Source organism: Sceloporus occidentalis, unplaced genomic scaffold (genome assembly GCF_023333645.1).
Source record: "Sceloporus occidentalis isolate IW3139 unplaced genomic scaffold, rSceOcc1.0.p SCAF_2, whole genome shotgun sequence".
Lineage (NCBI taxonomy): Eukaryota > Metazoa > Chordata > Lepidosauria > Squamata > Phrynosomatidae > Sceloporus > Sceloporus occidentalis.
The window spans coordinates 124,725,660-124,748,482 of NW_028316982.1; the positions used below are offsets into that span (position 1 = coordinate 124,725,660).

Below are 22,823 nucleotides of genomic sequence, written 5' to 3' on the forward strand. Positions count from 1 at the left end.
CCTGTCTTGAATAATTTACTTCAGTCTATTACCTGCTTTCATAATAAAAGAGTAAACCAGATTATGAAAGAGCAGACAGGGAGGGAAACTATTTAAAAGTATGAATGTGGGGCTCTTCTTTGCATTAGTTCTCTGAATAGAAGTATGGTTCTCAACTCAGACATGCAACCACACAAAGACTTCATGGCACATGGCAGCCCCACATTAAAAACATTGTTCTTGAGGAAGCATGAACAGTTGCACATACCTAAAACATGCCTCCCTGTGTTAACAAGGGCTGTAAACAGAGAACTGCTCCTTCTGAACCTTGGGGCTTGCTGGTTAGATAAACAAACCCAAAACCTGCAAGGTTAGGGAGAGCCCCTAAAATGGATGGAATGTTTCATACTTTCTGATGAGTGTAGTCTGGCTTCTTGAGGTCCAAGCTGAAAGAACAGTGTGCTTTCTTGCTTGGGAAAAGAATGTCTTGGGATTCAAATGAAATCCACAACAGTCTAGGGCAGCTGTTTCCAACCTGTGCTCTTTGAGTCCTTAGGGCTCCAAGAGTCAAAAAGGTTGGGAACCCCTGGTCAAGGGGTTTAGGGATAGCACCATCTTAGCTGAAATTTCTCCAAGTTTCTGTCCTGCAAGAAATTTAAAGTGGATCTGTCAGTGGAAAGTAAAGTAAAAGTAGAGAAATATATGAGAGCTGGTGATGCAACAGGAAGTTGTTAGTGGTTGGCACAATTGTTTCAGGGCTGCTTCCTTTTGAGTTTGCGGGAGGCTGAGCTGCCCCCGTTGCGCTCTCGCTTCTCCTTGTGGACACAGTAATATTTGGTGACCCGCTTGCGACACTGCTCACAACGAACAGCACAACACCAGTGGAATTTGCAGTTGCAGCTGGACACCATTTCAGCTCGTTGTTCCTCCACAGCTAGCCCACAGTCCCCACATAAGCGCTGGCAACTACGTTTCTCCCATTTGCTGAGGGCCTTGCCCCGCTTCAGGCATTCCCTGCCCTCAGTCCCCAGCAGGCCCAGAGTCTTGTTTTCCAGGCAGTAATCTGGTGAGTCTTCCAAGTGGACTAATTCCTTCTTGGAGATGGAGCTGAAGGTTTCTGCAATTGCCCCCCGACTAGCAGCACTATTGCCTGCCCCTTGCAGCAGGTCAACTTTCAGTCCTTTGTGGTATTTCTCCTTCAGGTATGTCCCTACTTCTCGAAACTCAGGTAGTTGCAGCCAGCAGGTCTGGGTGGTGCAGCTGCCAGATACTCCATGGCACTTGCAGGTCCTCTTCATGGTCCCTTTCACTGCCTATAGATGAGGGGGGAAAGCAGGCATGAATTTTTTGCAACACAACCAGGTCGATGCCAATTTTTCTTACAGTGTTCAATATCTCTCCAGAGAGTACATTTGAAGCACATAAGAATGTTTGTATTTGAAGCCTAGAGGTGGGGGCAAGTGGCTATTATGTGAAGAAGCAATGGGGCAGGAGTAATGCAATACAGCAAATGATAATAGAATCATAGAATCATAGAGTTGGAAAAGACCACAAGGGCCATCCAGTCCAACCCCCTGCCATGCAGAAACTAATGATATGAGTTAGTTATAACACTTTGGCCCCATTCACACTACAAAAAGTGTGAAACTGGGTTGTTTGCGCGATGTTCCAATTGGCCCCTAAAATACCCAGCACTGTTTGCAGGGGGAGGACATGGAAAAACCCACTTAACTTGGTGTGTTCAACACCAGGTCCTTAAGCACATCTTTTTTAAACGTCTGGAGTGATCTGCATCTTTGGTAGTGTGTGTACACTACTGAATCGATCCAGATTGCAGGGATCATTCACAGACATGGAGACGCCTTTATGTTGAAGTGAAGCGGCACTTGTGTGAATGCCGGAGAGGATTGAAATGCCTCAGAGAGATTTGGTCATGTTAAACATAATGAGAACAATGGCGGAATATAGACTGCCCCTTGGGGCGGCCTGCACCCGGCCCTTTCCCTGACGAATTGAGGCCTCAGTGGCCACAGCAGCATCCCCAGAGGCCCCGATCCGCCACTTTTCCAGGCCTCAGGGAAGCGACAAGAAGCCGCTTGCCCGCAGCCTGGAAAGGGATATCCTTGAGGCTTCATGCCCCAAGGACACCCCGACAGCGGCAGGGAAAGAGAGAAAGGGGCCACTCGGCCCCTTTCTCTTTTGTATTGCTGGCACAGCCATGTAAAGGCTGTGCCAGTGATACAAGCAGCAATACAAGTGCTGAAAGGGCACCACAAGCACCTTGCAGTGGCGCACGTGCATCACGCCCGCGCCGCTCTGTTTGGAGGCAGCGCAGCCGTGACGTCGTAATGGCGGCGGCCATGTAGACAGGGCGCCGCCATTACTATGCTGCGGTTACGTGCTAGGGTTGCGGGGTGTCTGGAAAGGACACCCAAGGCAACCCTAGCATGTATCCAGGCCGGTGTAAAGCACCAGTCTGGATACCGCCATTGATCCTGTATTGCATCACTGTAGAGATCCGGATCTCTGCGGGACAAAAACGTAAGTGTGAATGCCCCCCTTTGCATCCAAGGTCTGATCCAAGTGGGAGAGAGTACTTAGGAGTGAACATCCACCCCTTTGGTCATTTCTCTACTCTACAGGCAAAAATGTTTATCAAGGGAGCACAGATCACATCAATAGGCATCTTCACAAGGTGTTCCTCTATTCAGCCAGCCCCTTTACAGTTGAATTCTCTGTCCCAAAAATTCCTATTAATTTAATAATTAAATATGCTCATCTCCTGTCTCCTCTGGTTTTACTGTTTTTTGTGTTACCTTTCTGCCAGCCTCGTTGTTATGCAGGTTCATTGCTGCCCTGGCATCCTGCCCTGTCTCAAGTGCGTCCACAAATTGTTTGGAAATGGCTTCCCCAAAGCCCACATTATCACTGCAGCCTCCCCACAGCCATCCTTGTCCTCCTGTGGAGAGAAACATGCCACCGGGCAGTTATATTGAGTTGGCAGCTCCAACCAGTCTCAGCATCCTTACAATGGTTGTTAAAGGTGGTATGTAACCTGCCATTGTATGCAGTAGGAAGAGACCTGGTGTTTGTTTTTTATTTTGTTTTTGGTCTCTATGGCAAGAACAACTTTCACAGGACTGTAGTTAGGGCTTTGGTAGTATTTTGGACACCCAGTTTGAAAAATGGTAAATTTTCAGAATTTAAAGGACACCTCCAAAAATATTAATTTCTATATGCAGAATTAATACTTAAAATTTTGACTGAGTACTTTTATCCTATCCAGTTCAGAAATTAATTCCATTAATAAAATGCCATTAATTCTTCCAGATATTAAAATCCATGTCCTATTTATCATTCAAAGAACATGTGCATAATCTCCAACATTTCACAAATGAAAATCCGGACATGTGTGCCCATGCAATCTCTGACTGTGGCCAAGATGGCAAAAATTATTAACGAGGCAGAATATACAAGTTAGGAGAGACTGCAGCAGTCTGCTTTTGCTTGAGGCTGCTGGGAAGGGTAAGATTTCACCACTTCTCTCCCCCCCCCCCCGAGTTAACTGAGTGCTAACTAGTTTTGTACTTCATACTTTGCAAGAACTGAAGTGACCTGAGTCCAAAAGGAGAAAGTCGGAGGAAGAGAAAGAAAATGGGCCATTAAAATGGGCTGAAAAAGTGAGATGACGGTAGATTAATGAAGACTATTCCTGCCAATTCAGGACAGTTGGAAAGTTTGCATGTGTCACCATATAATGTGGGAAGGGGCTACAAGGCTGTGCAAACCAGCTCTGCCAATTCCACTCCCAAGCCCCAGTTGAACATCTCTTGCAAATTCATGCCAGCACTTCTACCACTGATTTTACCTTTAAAATGACAAAAGGAAATAAACTATAGTATAGTTAATCCAAGATTAATCTCTAATGAGTAAGAGTATGAAGTAGTTGCATGATAAATTTAATTAATTCAGATTTAAACCAGATTATATAACAATATTTCTGAGCATCTCAGGAAAATGGCATAAATTGCTCAAGATTAAAGATAAAAACAACTATTCTAAACTGCCCATAAGCAATTAGCTGGAGCATCTGTCAAATATCCAATCTACCACTCTCTTTCATTGCTCAAAAATGCAGGACAGCCTGCTCCAGCAAGGATGGAAGAAAAACAGGTGGAATTAAGAAGTCATCATATCAGGGACAACAGCAACATGCAAATGAAACAGAAGCAGTTATCCTGGAGAGCCTGCCTAAAACCCCACAAGCATTTTAATATTCTCTCCAGTCCATTTCCATGATGAATTCATAATGCTTGTCTTGGTTGTAAAAGCCATTCCTTGTTTGGTCCCTACTTATATGTTGTTAAGTTTTTTAATTAAAAACACAAAACACAAAAGCATTAATAGCCTGCTTTTCATAGTTAAAAACCCTCACAATGTAGATTACAGTGCAATTAAAATTATAAACATCTAAAATCAAACCTGAAAAAGTTTCAATAGATTTGTATTGAATATCATTTTAATTACAAATAAACTATAACAAAGAAAAGCTAGGGCAGATAAAACTTGTATGAAAAACACAATACACTAAAATTAGCTAAATACCAAGTGGGATAAATGAGTCTTTAAAATATTCCTGAAAGAATGAGGAAAGAGATATGCACATGTACTTGAGAGAGAAGAGCATTCCCAAGATGGCAAGAAAACAGAGAAAAACTCTGCTCATACCCTAAACTCTTCAACACTTGAAACACAGCAAGGGATTACTGGAGAAGCTTCCTTGGTGAGGGTACCCCAATTGTGGGATGCTCTAGCTAGGGAGGCTCATTTGCTACTTACTTCAATGTCACTTGGCCACTAAGGAATTTATCACATGGGACTGATCCCGTACAAAAAATGAAATTAAACTAGAAAAATCTCACAAAAGCGGGTAGATTTTCAAACCATGTCCGGGGTTAACCTGAACAAAAAATTGAAAAAAACATTCAAAAGCAGGTAGATTTTCAGACTTTTGTGTGAAGGTGAAATAACACATCATTAACCTGAATGAAAAGTCGCCAAAACCCGCTCCTTTTTACTTTCATGAACTTGGCTCCATACAGACAGGCCAAAATAAAGCTGCTTCGGGTCACTTTGGAGGTATGCTGTTTGAATGATGCATGCGTCCTAAGAGTCCAGAAGCCACTCCAAAGCCACAATTCAGTGCTAAGGACTGGAGCGCACATTTGGCACAGCTTCCGGACTCTTAGGACACATATATCATTGAAACAGCATACCTTCAAAGTGACCCGAAGCAGCTTTATTTGGGCAGTCTGTATGGGGCATTTCACCTTCATACAAATGTCGTCTGAAAAGCTACCTGCTTTTGCAGGTTTTTTCAGACTTTTAAATCCTGTTTCTGCACGGGATTTCAGCAGGGGGTGGTGGGTGACCAGGGGGTGGGGGGTGGGGGCAAGGGAGCAGCCAGCCCATAGCCATACTCCACATTTTTTTCATTTCATTTTTATTTTTACTTCCACACATAGTTGCTAACTATTCCATTAAAGTAATCAGCAACGAGACTCAGTAGGGCAGAACTGGGGCAGCAAATACTGCAGAGTTGGGGCAGCAAATACAGATCAATAGTTCTGATACCATTACTAAACTGCTAGAGGAGCTCCCTTCTCAAGTATCCATTGCACCAGGTTATGGAGAGAGGCTTGGCAAGTGTAAGAACACATATATCTCCACCTTGGTAAGTCAAGAAGAAATGCGTGGCTGAGATTGCTCCTTACCAAGTTGTCCATTACGGGAATCATCACAGCCACAGTTGTCAAAGTCCCCAAGGCTGCAGTTGCGTGTTAGTGTGTACATGACTCCAGCAGAGCTGATAGCATGGACAAAGGCTGTTTCTCGGTTTGCTGTCAAAGAAAAAACAGGGGGGAAAAACACCTGAAGGAACTGCACAAGGAGGATGCAACAGCAGGCTGTGTAGCTTTTTGTGGTTTTTTTGGATTATGTCACCATGTTCTAGAAGAGTTTATTCCTGACGTTTCACCAGCATCTGAGGTTGGTATCTTCAGAGAATGCATAGGCTGTGGGTTTTGTTTTTTTTAAATGAACACAATTAATAAGAAAAAATGGGCACTGATCAGATATTTTGATTAAAAATGTGTGTGTGGATGTGTGTGTGTGTGGATGTGTGTGTGTGTTTCCTAGGAACTCAGGTTTTACTGCAAGTGAAATCTGGCAGAAAGGAAAGTTAAGGAATAAAATGAAATGATACCACTACTTATTTGATATTTTCTGGGAGCAGCATGTTAACAGTTCTCTGCAATCATTAAAAACAGGGGAGCTACCACCCACTGTTCATCAATGAACTAGTTTGATCAGCTGGCAGCCTCAGGAGGCAGCCATGGAAGGAACTGGCCTCCTAGTCCCAATCTGGGTGGCTGGGTTTTGTTCTGAGAGAGGAAAGATTGGCTTGCTATTCATAAATTATCTAGAGGACCAAACTACATGTCTGACAAAGCTCTTCCTAATTTTGTTTGTTTGATTGTTTAAAGGATTTATATCTTGCCTTTCTCCCAAAATGGGATTCAAGGTGGCTATGAGTATTTCCCAATTAATATTTTAAAAACAACAACAGTACTAACAACAAAAACAAGTGTAGCTACCAGTGGCCTCAGCTTGACTAGAGATCAAGGGAAAGCAATCCATGGGGGGGGGGGGGAGTCATTAGACACAGAGTATGGTGCTTAGTCATTGGCCCCATTCCCATTTGCTCATTTGCTCTGGATAGAACTGGGCAGATCCGGTTGCCCCCATACTGAATCTGCTCAAAAAGAAGTTCTCACTACCCTTTACCTCGATCAATGCAATTTGCCCCTCTGAAGTTCACACTTGCAGTACCGCTTTCAAATGGAGCCTCCTTTGTTGTCAATCAAATTCACTTCCGCTTTTGTCAAAGGTGACATATCCTACAATCATTGGCCAACCGAATGGGTGCTTTCCCCCCTCCTTTTTTAAAATAACTGGTGGCAGTGTGTGCATATTCCGTCAGCTTGTCAAATTAAAAACCTCCAGGTATGCGTGTGTGTTGTGTGTATTTGGGTCATTACAAATTATGGCAACCCTAAAATAACCTCATTGTGGGGTTTTCTTGGCAAGATTGGTTCCAAGGAGATTTGCCATTGCCTTTCCCCTGAGGCTGAAAGAGTGTGACTCCTCCAAAGTCATGGGTTTCCACAGCCTTCCCTCTGAATGTCAGCCTCTAGCTTCCCCTTCTCTTCCAACCCAGCATTTCCTCCTCTTTGGAACCTCTTCCCTTCCCTTCCCTTCCCTTCCCTTCCCTTCCCTTCCCTTCCCTTCAAGCCCAATGCCAACCTCTTCCCTTCCCTTCCAGCCCAAAGCATGCAAATAATCTGTCACAATAATAATAATAATAATAATAATAATAATAATACCTCACCTCAGAATGCCATATCTGCATCCTCTTTCTTTGCTTTCCCTCCAATTGCCACCCCAGAATGCCTTACATACACATACACATATGTAGCAAAAGCATTCACACATCGTATCAATTTGCCAAATTTGAAAGGAAACACAAGCATTCGCATATCTGTCACACACACAAAAAGAATAATTTAAAAGAAATACCACTTGCAAAGTGACGTGCCATGCTGGCAGCAAGCAAACAAAAGGGAAATATAGCACAAGCAGACACATTCTATCAATATGTATGAACCTGTAGAACAAGCATTCGCATAATCTGTCAAAAATAAAATTACCAACAAAGAGAGAGAGAGAGAGAGAGAGAGAGAAAGCTGCCTGTGAACGGGGAGGCATGTTCCGTCCTCTGCCCTCCCTCTGACCTAAATCACTCCCCTGAACTTGACCCAATCATGACAGGGGCCAAGTTCACATTTGCCAGAAGCAGGGAAGAAATGGGTTTTTCAAAAAGATACAGGAAATAATCCACTTTTGGAAAAACTGCTCTAAAGGGGATTTGCCCTGGATCGAGTGTGAAAGACCCTAATTCTGATGTGTTTAAACCGGTGCCAATGGGACCTTCCGACTTTTCATTTGGGTTATAATTCGGTTCAAAAGGTAGTCTGAATGGGCCCTTTGATGCTCTCTTGATGGGCCACCCTAAAAGCTAAAGGGCACATTTGGAGTCCTGTTGCAAATAAAACATTGGCCAAAGGTGGATTGGCTAGCTATGTTCGCTAGGTATATGTCAGTTAGTGCTAAATGTTTGTTTGCAGCCATCCACTCACATTATCTTCCCAACTGCACATGCATGCCTGCAGTGTGTATGCGTCTGTCCCTTTCCCTCCCTCCCTCCCTCCCTCCCTCCCTCCCTCCCTCCCTCTCTCTCTCTCCCCATCCTGTCAGGGTACCTGATTATGTTTGTAATAGCTGTGGGACCATAGAAACTAATTCATGGAAGAACAGTGCTGCATTTGAAAAGAGACGTGCAATCTCCAGAGATATTAAAGAATTGGTGGATAAAAACATCCAATTGCAGCATGAATTCTTTACTTACCACTGCGCAGGCCTCCATGGCTAGACAGTTGCAAAGCTCTCTCAGGACAGTTCCAACGATCCCAAGCAAACTGGAATTTGCATTCCTCAATCCCACTCTGTGCCCCAGCTGCAACACTGCTGGAGTAGATAAGATATGCCTGTAAGGGGAAAATAGTAAAATCAAAGGAAGAACTTCCAAGAAAATACAGAAAGTCTAGAAACTGACAGGCTTGGGTTCTTTCTCCCAGCACCTTGCCTTTAGAGGTTTGTTTTATGCCTGCTTGTTTGTAACCAGATATAAAAAGATATGGCAGCACCATGGTGAACTGGGATGGTTTGACTTGTGGAAGATGGATCTTTCCCATTTTCCCAGTTTTCCCTGGATTCTTGGAGGAGCACCACTGAGACTGAAAGGCTAGAAGTCTGGTGGCGGGGACAGCAACTGTGGAGTGGACTATATCCCTATACAGGGCTTCTCTGGCCAGACCCCAACTGGTATGTGTATAGCTAGTGTTAGGTGCTAGGGACAGTAGGGAAACTCCATGAGTGTACTATCCCCCCCTCCCAGCCCCCTCTGCCTAATGATGATCTCTCTTGAACTGATGGAGGTAATCTGGGAGGTAGCAAGGAGGATTCCAAGCCTTTTGGTTTGTGAGGGGACTGGGTTTCAACAAGTGTAACAAGGCTGTCATGGACCCTATACATCAGGCCAACCAGTGCAACAGAACCCTCTCTGAATCTTTTGGATTGGAAAAACCCAGTTTTTCAAAATCAGAACTAGAATTCAAGACACTTCCCATTTTGTTTTGTTTTCTCCAGTTTGGGCACTTTGATAGTCCATGTATCACCCAGAGGTTTCAGGACGGAATTGTATTCTAGACCAGCTGAAGCTACCATACAGTACAGGCTGCTATGATGATCACTCCATAGGTTCTAGGTAAGCCTTTTAGTGTACCCTTGGCCAGAGATACTTAAGAGTGTATGCTCCTTTGAGCTATATTTTCAGTTACTCTTTTTTCTAAGGCCACATTTTGATTTCTAGAAACTGGGAGAACAGTAAAAGGGTCAGGTTTGAATTCTTCTGATAAAACAAGAACGAATATCCCCACAGGTGATCTGAGAAAATGTTCTTGGTCACAATCAAAATGACTTGCTTCCCACCAACTCTTTTTCCAAGTGTGTGGACTGCCCCAGAAACTGAGCTCAACCCATTAGATCATAGTGCAGCTCCTCACAGACCATCATTTACCATAGTGCCCCCAGGTCAAGAGACAAGACGAGCAAACATAAGCACAGAATTCAAGATATTTTGAACTGGAAGCTGGCTATAATCTCTTTAATGATCTTGCATATAAACTTTTGATTAAAATAAATTGCAATGTAATTTTCTAAACAGGTCTTTTACTTTCTCTTAACAAAACTAATAGTAGAAAAATATTTGCTGTTACTTCTTTTCTGGCCAATATATGGGTCTCCTGAAACCTAGGGAACCCAGTCAGGAAAGATAACACAAAAGTGAGATTTTTGTGCAGTTTTTGCCTGGCATATGAACATCCCAAAGTATTTCAGGAAATTTTTCAGCACAGAAATATAGTGAGGCCCACCACCACCAAATGGTGTTTTCACACAAAATAACAATTTGTAGAAACACTGGTTTGCATGTGAGGAGTGTAGTTGTGTGTGTGTGTGTGTGTGTGTTTGTGTTGAACAAGCCACAAATTTCTCCACAAAAATTGTGTTTCTGGAAATAGTGTTATTTTGCTCAAGACCTATCATTTTCTATCAAAACAAACACAAAACTCCTGCAGAATAATTTTCTAAATACCATCCATAAAGAGCATGGAAATATTTGTTTTTTCCTGCAGCAGGGAGAAAACTATGGGAATTGTTTATCCTTGCATGCAATGATGAAATAGATTTCCTTCTCAAAACTAAACATGAGCTCAAGGTTGAATCCTGTAATCCCAAAATAATAACTAGATATGCTGGACCTGTCAGAATTCACCTCTGGGGAGACTGCTGGCTTGTAATCCTGCTTTTCCCTGACCTGGCCTTTGGCGCAATGCACACAGAGAATGCAGACAGCCCAGACCTCATGCTCATGAGAACCCCAGAGCCACTCAGATTGCATTTGTGTAGCTTGCTAACCTCACACTTGGATCATGGTTTATCCCAGCCTCTCAGGCCACCTCCTCACCTTCCTGCCACACAGCATCTTGTCAAATAGACTTTTCTCTAGTGTTTTAAACGGTCCAGCCATCCCTGTGGGGTCTCCCTCCAGCTTCCCCCTTGTGACCTTTCCCTTGTTTTTAGTTAATGGATTAATTCCAAAATAGGTTTTTTTTTAATGAAATTATGTCTGCGGAGGAATATCTGTGGAGGTTTGTGCTGGGATGAGCTGCATGTGAACTCTCAGATCCAAAAAGATGTTGTATCCCTATGATCATGATTCAGGGGTTATAATAAGCTGAAAGCAAAATGATCAGTTTCACAAGTACACATACTTTCCCTATTAGTCTGAAGAGTAATCACTCAAGTCCCTCTTTCCAGCTATGAGATCATGGTTTACTGTAATCTCTGTTGAGGGATGTGGGAATTTGCTCAAATTGCTCAAGGCCACACTTGATCGATGATATACAGAAACACGTACAGATCGTTGCTATCTCTTCCATACATATTTAGAGTTCCCACCTTCCCACTTCTCCATCAACTGCTAAAATCACTGCAAGATGGGAGTTTGGCTTTCCTTCTGCACAGAGTAAAAATCAATTTTTCCCTAGTTGTACATTTTTCCTTTCCCCTAATTTTAAATGTGGGAGTTGTAGACCACATTCTGAACATGAGTCAACAGGGTGATGCAGCAGCTTAAAAAAAGCCAATACAATCCTAGGCTGCTTCACAAAGAGTGTAGTATCTAGATTCAGGGAAGTAATGTGGGTGTGTGTTGTTTGCCTTCAAGTCATTTCAAACTTATGGCAATCCTAAGGCAACCCTATCACAGGGTTTTCTTGGCAAATTTCTTCAAAGGGGGTTTCCCATTGCCATCCTCTGAGGCTGAGAGAGTGTGACTTGCCCAAGTGGATTTTCATGGCCAGGCAGGGATTCAAACCTTGGTGTCCAATGCTCAAATCACTACACTGTTCTTCTTTGGTCAGAACTCATCTGGAGCATTGTGTCCAATTCAAGAGGAATATTGACAAACTGGATTGTGTCTAGAGGAAGGCCACCAAAATGGTGAAATTTCTGGAAACTATGGGCCCGAACAGACAGGCCAAAATAAAGCTGCTTTGGGTCACTTTGGAGGTATGCTGTTTAAATGCTGCATGTATCCTAAGAGTCCAGAAACCATGCCAAAGCCATGCTCCAGCCCTAAGGACTAGAGCATGGCTTTGGCACAGCTTCTGGCCTCTTAAGATGCATGCATCATTTAAACAGCATACCTCCAAAGTGACCCAAAGCAGCTTTATTTTGGCCTGACTGTTGAGGCCCAATGTCTTGTGAGGAGCCGCTTAGGGAGCTGGGTGTGTTTAGCCTGGAGATGAGAAGGTTAAGAGATGACATAATAGCCATATTTAAATATTTGAAAGGAGTAAGCTTGTTTTTTGCTGCTCCAGAGACTAGGACCCACAGTAATGGATTCAAACTACTTGAAACAAAATTCCACCTCAACATTAGGAAGAACTTCCTGACAGTAAGAGCTATGTGACAGTGGAATATGCTGCCTTGGTCACTTGGTCAGAAGGTGGAGTGTCCTTCTTTGGAGGTTTTTTAAACAGTCTGGATGGCCATTTGTTGGGAGTGCTTTGATTTTGTCTTCCTACATGGCATGAGATTGGACTTGATGGCCTTTGTGGTCTCTTCAAACTCAGTTATTCTATCTATCCTTGGCTGTCATCTAGTTAAGACTCCCTTAGGAACCTTGCTGCTTACATCTAAACTACTGGTTAAATACCCTGAGCAAAATCCATAACCTCACATGGCAGTCTGTTCCATTGCTAAACACTTCTTGCCATTCGAAATTTGCTTCCTTGTAATAGTGACTCACTTGTACTAATCTGGTTTATTGAAGCAACAGAAAACATGCCAGATGCATCCTTTGTTCAAATAACTGGAGGCAGCTATCATGTCTGTATTTAATCTTCTTTTCTCTGGAACATAGGAAAGAATCATAGCCATGCTAGCCAATGATTCTAGGAGAGGTAGTCCCTAAAAAATTAATTTCTAAGTTGTGCTTTTCTCAAAGGTAAATACAAGCTGGCATGGGGGTATTAATTAACAAGAATCTGGACCATAGAGACCTGGTTTCTGATCCTTTCTCAGCCTGATGATCACTTCATGCCCATCTGTCAGCCAAAGTGTTTCTATACAGCATATTTATAGCAATTTGAAACCAATTTAATTGTCATGGCTCACTCCTGGGCTATATAGTTTGATGAAAGACTTAGCATTCTCTGCCAGAAAGCAGATACTGTACTAGTACAATAGTCGACTCCCAGGACTATTGTACTAGCTGTCTCTAGCACAGAGTTCTCTATACCTCACCAAACTGCAAATCCTAGAGTTCCAAAGGATGTTGCCCATGACAGATAAACTGGAATCAAACTGCTATACGTATACAGTGTACATACACTCCCAGTGATGGTGTGAGGATAAAATGGGAAAAGACATGCCCAAACTTTGCTTCTGTTCTTTAGCCTTTCTGGTCCTTTGCACTTTGGGTTTAGCCTATAAGAAACAAATTGAATGCAGGAAGCTCCTGTCTGACCCATAGCAGATCTGAGAGACTGGAAAGAAACTACGTCCAAGGGATCAGGGCTTATTGGAATTAGAATCACAGATCAAAGAGACTGCACTTACCTTGGGACCAGTCATCAGGAAATTATTCACTGACCTGGAAAGGAGAAAAGGGTTCATCATCATCAATGAGGAGAAGCTGAGGAAATGCCTGGAATTCCTCTGTTTCACCCGCTCCAGTCCACCCACCACCACCAGTTCTGCCAAGTGGCCTCCAATTGCACCTGCCAATTGTTGCCCACTGGCTACAGCTGAGGATGTATGGACTAAACTCTGTCTTCCCTATTTTGCTGCCTGATATGCATTTGATTTTTTTAAAAGCCAGGTTGGATTTGCAAAAGAAGCCAACAGGGGAAAAAAACCCACCTTTTCCTACATTTCATGGCACTAAAAAGTTACAAAACAATTCTGAGTCAAATGTGTAGAGATAATATATGAAATTATAGGAGACAAATTACTTTTTCCCTTCCAAGAATTGTTGTTTTGAAGTATATTAAATTATATGTTTAGAAACAAAATGGACTTATGATTGTCAGTTTGTAAATGAAGTTTTGCAAGATGGAGGGATTTTGTGAACTTTAAGAAACGCATTTGTAGAATCAGTGATATGAGAAAACAGATATTAGATTGAATTTGGATATAAATTCATATGAATGGCTTTTTTCTTTATTTTTCTATTTCTTTCTTAGCCTTGGAACTGTGATCTATAGTTTTATTAGCAGTAAGAACTGGGTGGGCCTGCAGAATTTCATCTCCTAACACCTTGACTGCATAGCTGATGGTAATGAATACTGGGAGCTGCAGTTTAGCAAAATCTGGAGGGCCACACAGTTTTCATCCCAGTCTATAGATATGGATATAGTCATAATTCCTTCTTGTATTTTATAGGTCAAAACTAGAAAAGTAATAATAATATTTGCTAAGAATTTTTTTAAAACCCACTGAAAAGACTGAAACTTACAGTTTAATATACCTAACAAAAAATTAATTAAAAATTCCTTGCTTTCCCCCACCTTGAAATGTTGTTACAAAAACCATTTTCAGCTAAGAACATGTCTTAAAATATACACAAAAGCCTGAAAAATATTGACATTACTTTTGTTATGTGCCTTCAAGTTGTTTCCAACTTATTTTGACCCCAAGGTTTTCACCATAAGCTGAAAACAACTTATGGGGTTTCTTGACAAGATTTGTTCAGCGGGAGGTTGCCTTTGCCTTCCTCTGAGGCTGAGAGAGAGTGACTTTTCCAAGGTCACACAGGGTGTTTCCATGGCTGAGTGGGGAATCAAACCTTGACTCAAGTGTCCAGTGTTCACACCCTGGGTCTCACTGACATTATACCCCAATAAGAATTAATTAGTGTTCCTTGTATAATCAGATAGGAAGGCAGAAAATTCTGCCCTTGTTCACTATGGAATATTATTCACTACTAGCTGTACCCAGCCTTGCTGTGGCTCTGTCTGGTTAAATAAAAAAAGAAAAGAAAAGAGAAAGCTCACATTTCTGAAATATTAATTTCACATTGCTTGTGGGTGTACAATATTTTTTGCTGTTCAATTGTCTGTGTAGCTATAGAGATTGTCTGGTTTGCTGACTCTAGAACAGGCAACATCCTGTTGCCTGTCCATGTGAGAAGCAATCTGTGTCCAGATCTAAACCGCACAATTCTAAAAACTGGCCCTGAGCTTTGTTGATGGTGAGTGCAAATGCCAATCGAATATTTAGTACAGCGTACGTTGCTGTTACGTCCAACAGATGGTGCTGTTTTTTTAAAAAAACATATTTTTACCTGTCACAGATGTGACATCTATATAATAGTAGGTATATGTATATAAAAACATGTGTGCATTTGAATGGAATGTTGTGTCAAAATTTCAAAGCAATCGGTGAAGAACTTTTAGAGATTTAAGATTTTGAACAGATGACCATTTACATTTTTATTTAAAAAGATAAAATATTTAATTTAGGGAGAAAGTGAGGGTTCCTGATTATAAGATAACTGGAGCTCTTCACAGTTCTATTTAACCTGATGGGGCAGCTATTGATAAGGACAGAATCTAGTCAGGTTCAATATATGTGATTAAAACTGGGATGGCCAGTTAATGTTAATCTTGAGTAAATGACTATGTGACAAATTGCAGTGCTGTAACAAATCTACAAACCTTTGCCTGTTTATCCGAAAGCAGAGCACAAGTTACACATGCCAACAGTTGAAAGAACCATCAGTAAAACCAAAGAAGAACTTGCTTAACCCAAATTATTTTTCCTGCAACTCATTCTCTCAGGCTTCTTTATTCATCATGGTCACTCTCACACATTGTCCTTTTTGGATGATCCTTCAGCTTAATAAACCAAGAAAGAAAAAAATATTTTGCCCATGTACAGTCTCTTTTGTTCCTCCTTTCACAGCATGAAGAAATCAGGAAATCTTTAACAGATGCCTATTTTGCCCAGTCTGGGAAACCAGTCACTAGCTTTGAAACAACTAAGGCCCCATACAGACAGGCCAAAATAAAGCTGCTTCGGGTCACTTTGGAGGTATGCTGTTTCAATGATGCATGCATACTAAGAGTCTGGAAGCTGCACCAAAGCCATGATCCAGTCCTAAGGACTAGAGCGCAGCTTTGGCGCAGCTTCCAGACTTTTAGTATGCATGCATCATTGAAACAACATACCTCCAAAGTGACCTGAAGCAGCTTTATTTTGGCCTGTCTGTATGGGGCCTAAGATATTGAAGGAACTGTAAACCATGGTTTAATATCCTTGTGTGTTCCTAAACTGATACACTTAGTTTTCCAGTTTGGGCAAAATAGAAAATTGCGATTATTAACCAGGTTTCATTATTTATGAAAGAATCGTTTGTATCTTATGTTACTAAGCTGACATAGGATAGTCTAAATATGCCATATAATTTTTCAGTTAGGAGTCCATTTTCAACATAAGCTGAATTCAGGACTCTTACCAGTAAGGTAAAAGTCAAGGAATCCAGGTTTCATCCTTATTTAGAAAGTAATAGGATAGTAAATATTTTCACCTGAAATGCCTCCATTCTTTTTTTTATTTTTTTGTAAAAGACCTTTGAAGCAATACCTTTTAAACAGATTAATCTCACAGAATAGAACTGCAGCTGGAGAGGAGAAGTAAAGGCACTCACAAATTCAAGTTTAACACAGACAAAGACACTTGATCAATTACTGCTATAAATCAGCATCTCTGTGTGGCAAAGGTCCCCACACATTCAATCTCTTTTTAAAATGATTCTAATTTTTGTCAATTCACAGTTTGCAACTGAACAAACAGAAGAGCCAACCAAAGAGACCAACCAGACTCAAAGTTAAAGAGGCAGACCACCCTGCCCATTCTCAAGGCTGACATCAAAGATCTGCCTGGGCTTAAAACAGGGATATGAAGTAGACTTGTCAGATTGGAAAGTGTGTGTTAACTTTTTATGTATGAGTGCAATTAATCATCTTTCTTTTCCATTAATTTAGTTTTTAATAAACCAGTTAAATCAGTTTAGATACAAGTGTTCTGTGCAGACGTAGCAAGTCAACAGTTACATTGGTGTGATGATGTTCAATGATAACAAAGGGAGAAAATTTGTCATTAGTCTTTTGAACTTTATTTCAGCTTGGCTGGGTTACAGATCAAATCTGATAGTTCTTTTTAATGATGGTAACTTCAGTTTGCAGTTTACCATGAGCTTCGCAATACCTGATACAGCTAATAGTTTCTGCTATTCCTTCATTATCAGAGACAGATTATTTGGTTCTTCTGTGGGTAAAAAAGGAGGATATAGAAGAGATCACTACACCATAAGTGAAAGAAATATCTTGATATACTACCCTGGATAAATGCCCATGTCATGCTTTACAAATATTAAAATATGAAATGATCAGTAATCAAATAATCATCCAAGTCTGTATCAAAATGTTAAAATATTATGAAGTTAAAAGACAACAATGAAATTTAAATGATAAAAACAAAAATAAAAGCATTTATTTATTTATTTTAAACATTTAATTTTAAGACATTTAAATGTCTGAGAAAAATAGTAATCTATTTGCTGAATTTTTGTGGTGATAGTACAATATAACATTTTTATTTTATTTAGAGTATTTATACCCCACACTTCAACCACAAAGACTCTCAGAGCATTTTACAGATTGTTAATTTAACTGTAAATCTAACTGGACTGCATGCCTGTGCTTGCCACTTAATACAGGACAAGGAATAGTCTGATACTGTGTCCCTAAAATTTACCTTTGTCAGATCCTAAAAGAAGAAGTGGCCACTTAGCACTCTCTCTCTTGACCAGTGCTCTTGATATGAAGTGCTTTGGGGAACACATATAAACATGAGCGAACAGGCCACCCATACAATCTGTTTATTTCCTTACAATCTCACAAATGATAGCATAACACTAAAGCTATGCAGATGTAGTTTGTTCTCACGGCACCCAAATAACACGAGGAGACCATCCTAATATCCTCTAATTTGATTATTCTTTTAATCAGCTTAAACTTTAATAGCAGACTAAAATTTACTTATTGATTACTTTATAGACCTTCACTGAAGACATAGAAAGCTGTAGATTCTTCACAGATGCACAGAGCACCACACATGGCCACAGTTGATGAAAGGAAACCTTCAGGATGGGCACCTGAATCCAAAGCTACCAGATATTTTTCATTTCTGGCTTTCCCCACTAGGAAGGAGAACCACAGATGACTGAAGTTGAAATCAATACCAATGTGTTTATGAGTTTCCAGCAGTACTGAAAAGTTCATTTTAAGCCATGATGGCTTTTGTGTGCCCCTGTAATGTGTGTGTATGTGTGTAGATATGTGCACACATGTTGACTGAGGGACCTCCAAGCAGGTTAAGAAGTAATAAATAACTGAGAGGTCCCTCTTCATAGCATAATAGATAATGAAAGCTCCTTATCTTTTCTGATGGGTTATAAGAACTGCTTTTATCATAAATTTAATTATTCATAGACGGTCCATTTCTGCAATTTATTGGATTGATACTTTGTCAGTTCTAGGGCTAGTTCTTTCTTTAATGTGTTTTTAAAATTTGGTATTGATATAGACTGAAACTTTTAGATTGCCCCCTGAAGCCCTTCACCTACCCAGCTAGTCTGAAGCATCTTTTGCAGGTAGACTCAGGAAAAGAGGGAAGGATAGACTGACAAGGCCTTGGCTTCACACAGCCGGTTGGGATGGAAGGAGCTAGAGGAGGTCCACACTTCACATTTGTTAGGTTTCCATAGGATAAGACTCTGTCATGGCACCCTAAGGTGATATGGTAAAGGGCACCAGGTTGAGATCTTACAATGAAGGTGAAATTAGCCAAGGTGAAATTAGCCAAAATTAAAATAAATTATTGCTGCAACAGGCTAGAAAATGCTGCATCCTTCTACATACTGAATAGTTCTGCTTGTTGAATGGCAGGAGAAAGAGCTGACATTGTTTTGTTGTAGCTGATAGTCTTAAATTACAGTGCCTATTAGTAAATTTGTGGCTCTTATTTGCATAGATTATGCATAAAAATAAACAAACAAATAGTATTTAATCCCATATAAACATCTCACATCTTTATTAATTTGTTTATTTGATTTATACCCTGCCTTTCTTCCACCAAGGGACCCAAGCCAGCATACAATAATTTAAAATAAAATTTAACTAAAATGTTATATTACTTCTGGGTTTTTAGTTTGTTTTTAACTTTTGTATATTTTATGTGATTTTATACTGGGTGTGGATGTTTTAATTGTTTTGAATTTTATTGAGATTTTAAATGTTTTATCTGTGAGTCGCCTTGGGTCCCTCCGGGGAGAAAGGTAGCATATAAATGAAATAAATAAATAAATGAAAATTTTGGGTATTTTATTTCAGTGTCCAAGAGTTAAAATCAACATCAAAATATAAAACTCCAGAACTGCTAGTCTCTAGAATTAAAATGCCTTTCTGAACTTCAGCAGTTCAGTGAATTTGATTGCTAGCTGTTAAAAATTGCTGTTCATTGAATCTCAGACATGGAGAGGATGCAAGGACATGATATTTTTCTCTTTACAGTACTTCTGGATAAATCCCACATCAGTGATCCATGTTAGAGAGAGGGAGAGAGAGGAGGAGGAAGAAGAAATTGTAATTGGGAATGTGCATCTCATGTTCATTAACTTTATTCTTTCTCAAATATTTCCAGATGTTAGGATTCTGCTTACTCTTCATCTTAAAGCATCCTTAGGATGATTTATTCAGTTAGGAAAAAGCCCTTGTCTTTCAATCAAAAACATCCCCTTGTTACAGTTTCAGAGTAGCCAGGGTTCTTAAAAGCATGTACCAATTTCATGGTGCACATCCACTAATCCTAATCCCCTTCCAGAGTAACATTAGATGTTAGCAGCTTGATTCCCCCAACCCTTTCCCTTTTTTTTCAGTTGACACTTAAATATTCTTGAGAAGTTTCTTTACTTAAAAAAACAAGTACATTTACTACATACTTATATCTGAATAAGTGGTATCCTTCACCTTATTTTTTACTCATCCCATTTCACTGCCAAACTCAGAGGCACAGAATCACCAGTTTGCTATTAGAAGGAAGAAATGGGGTCTTATAATGTTTAAAAACCAGAGTATCTTTCAACCTCTAAGTAGTCTTGAACAAAACTGTTTTGGATTGATGAGGAAGAAGTCAAAACAGCTTATTTTGCCATTTACTGTCCTGAAACCTCTCCATGTAAAGTAGGGCAATGAGTTAGAAACTGCATGGCACACACACATACACAAAACCAAATAACTGCTACCGTACGTCCCATGGAAATAACTTTGAGTTAGACGTGAATGATTTCAGATATTTCAGCCAGTATCCACAACTGTGTGCTTCGGCAGTAACATCCAAAGAGCAGATCACTTGGGAAGGAAAGGCATAGATTCAAAATTTACATACCATTTCCTTATAGTTCCCATATAAACTTTCCTTGGGATGTTGTCTTAGATAAGAACTGGGCACAGAACATATCATCTCTGCCAAAGCAAGTCTGGAATTTTTAAAAGGATAACCTTATTTGGATATAAAAAATAAATGGGGGGCTTCAATTGCCTTTTAAGACTAAGCAGTTTATCTATTTTAGCTTTCTTTCTTTGTTTAGCTGATTACTCTTCCTCTAATGATTTGTCTTATAGTGTTAAGAACAACAAAATTGATGCCAGGCTTCCACTACTCTTCCTTTAGTGGTTGGTTATTTTACCTTTTACACTTATTTTACATTTACCATGTACTGGAATCTCAGCTGCCTGAAGCAAATGCATCATTCATTGAACTATGGTGCAGTTTAGTCCATACTTGCAAGAAGTTGCAAAAGTCTAGATTGCTGAGAGCTTACAATCACAGAATCTATCAAGCAGCAAACCCTCTCAGAGAACTTAGTTGTACAAGATGGGAGGGTAGCAAATAAAATTAAATGAAGGGTGTTGTCAGAATTCATTTTGTTATTGATAAATTCAATATAACCTGAAAATTTATACCAAATTCTACACAAACAAAATGTACACCATCAAACAGAACTAAAAAAAGATAACTATTATCTCATTAATAAATGTTTTTGTTTCTCTGGCATCTTTTCCATAAAACCATAAGCAAAATGAAATGGAAATATTAATTCTAAATTATACATTAAAGCTGCATGATCCCTTTCTTTCTGGGCAACACAGCAGAAAAACCCAGCCTTTTTAAATGTTACCAGGCTATGCAACTAAATCAGAGAAAACACTTCAGAACAACCAATTGAGTTGACTGATAATTTATTCAAGAATCATAGTTTTATTGACTACTGTAGAAAACCAACAGAAAGATACTAACAACTCAGAATTATTATATGAAAAGATGCAAGCAACTCTCAAAAGTGTTTCTCTTAGTTTTCATATTTATTTCCTTTCCTGCTCCTGTGCTAATGAAATGTCAAGCTGAGAAGCTCTGATTTTAACAGGTTCACATGAATTCAGTGCTAACAAAGTTATTATATCCATCTGGGAGGATGAAAATGAATTGCTTGCATGGTTATGATCAAGACCAAGGGAGATTAAAAGTGAATCTGCATAGATCAAGAATGTTCAGGTAGAAAAAACCCCAACTCCCAATTAGCTCATCTCTCAAATTGGAAGTGATGTCCCAGAACCTTTACAAGTAGCTTCTCTGGGACTCCTGCAGATTTATCCACACAGTCATCTGGACTTTTGAAGACACGCGTATATGGGATCTGCCTTTGAGTGAGCTCAGATTTCAGTAAAATAGCATATATCACAACAATCCAAGGGAAAGAGGAAGAGGAAGACAACTGCTGATAAGAAGGATCAAAAGTGCTTGTTTTGGCACAGTTTTGTCCTATCTGCAGTGCAAATTAAGGAACTCTGAATACTCACCAAGGATGGCTGAAGTGGAAGAAGGACACAAGAAGCAAGGTTCTTGGATAAGAACCCATCTGAAACATTAGCCCCCTCAAAAAGAAAAGAAAAAAGAAAGATGGCAAAAGGAGAAATATTGGAATGCAGCGGGAGGGATAGAAACAAACTAGAAGAAGACCAAAATGTGGCTCTGTCCTCTGTTCCTAAAGTGTCTAGAGAAGTTGAAAGACTCTGTATCCGAACTTTGCTGGAGGACAATCAGTCCTGAAGTGCAAGCAACAGGGATTGGTGAAATGGAGCCACTGAAATTTGTAAGAAGAGATTATCTTCTTAATTAAAGATTTTCCTCCCTCTAAGTCCTTCAGCCAATCAGGACTCAAGTGCCAGAGAGAAACTGAACTGATCAAAAGAACACCCCAGGTCCCTCAAAGACAAATGCACCAAGGAAAGGAATTGGAGGGGGGGGGGGAGGATAAAAGAGAGAAAGAGACAAAGCAAATCCCTCCAATAGTCACTGGATGCAATCTCCACCATCAGCCTCCTTGTAACATCCCCAAAGGCAACTTGGACAGTCTCATTGCAAGTATTTGATCTTTTGCCTTGGAGGCTTCCACTGTAACTAATGCTTCTGTTAATGTTTTCTGTATGGATAGGACAGAGTAGCAATATATTTGTTCTTAGGAGTGGAGGGATTTGAGCAACTTTGGAAAGGGGTTATTGAAAACTGCAGAGAAGCAATGGGTATTTACAACTCATCTCTCTGAGGGCTGGACAGACAAGGGAGTCAATATCAAAAGGCAGGTGACTTTCTCTATGACCTTCCTATGGTTTTTTCATTCCCCCTTTGGAACATATCTTGTAGGCAGGGATGCCATCAGTATAGTGCTAACCTATGGTGCACTTAACTCATGTGGTTTCTCATTATAAACATTAGAGGATTAGATCACATGAAGATTCAAGACTTTAAGAAAACTGATTTTAGTAAACTTAGAGAAATACTGGGGGCAATCCCATGGTTAGGAATGCTAAAAGAGAAGGGAGTTCAAGATGGATGGGAGTTTCTCAAGGGGGAGATACTGAAGGCACAATTTCAAACAGTTCCAATGAGGAAACAAAATGGGAGATGTTTCAAGA

At 40.4% G+C, this 22,823-nt stretch overlaps 1 protein-coding gene across 1 annotated transcript; it reads right to left on the bottom strand.

The window, feature by feature from the left end:
* Positions 1–266: 266 nt before the first annotated feature.
* On the bottom strand, positions 267–21,775 carry LOC149318977 (protein Wnt-8b). The gene is made up of 6 exons (XM_089507939.1): positions 21,708–21,775; positions 13,345–13,378; positions 8,507–8,645; positions 5,754–5,879; positions 2,796–2,938; positions 267–1,292 (listed from the first exon to the last, which is right to left on the bottom strand). Exons 1-6 carry the CDS (start codon positions 21,773–21,775, stop codon positions 732–734), a joined length of 1,071 nt encoding a protein of 356 aa, XP_089364065.1. The 3' UTR covers positions 267–731.
* Positions 21,776–22,823: the final 1,048 nt, after the last annotated feature.

Bases quoted from the DNA above. Each gene is read 5' to 3' on its own strand.
- LOC149318977 (XM_089507939.1), bottom strand. From the start codon at position 21,775: ATGTTTCAGATGGGTTCTTATCCAAGAACCTTGCTTCTTGTGTCCTTC. The intron at 13,379-21,707 runs GTGAGTATTCAG...TCTCCTTTCCAG, and splicing joins TTCCACTTCAGCCATCCTTG to GTCAGTGAATAATTTCCTGA. The intron at 1,293-2,795 runs GTAACACAAAAA...CCTCATCTATAG, and splicing joins ACAACGAGGCTGGCAGAAAG to GCAGTGAAAGGGACCATGAA.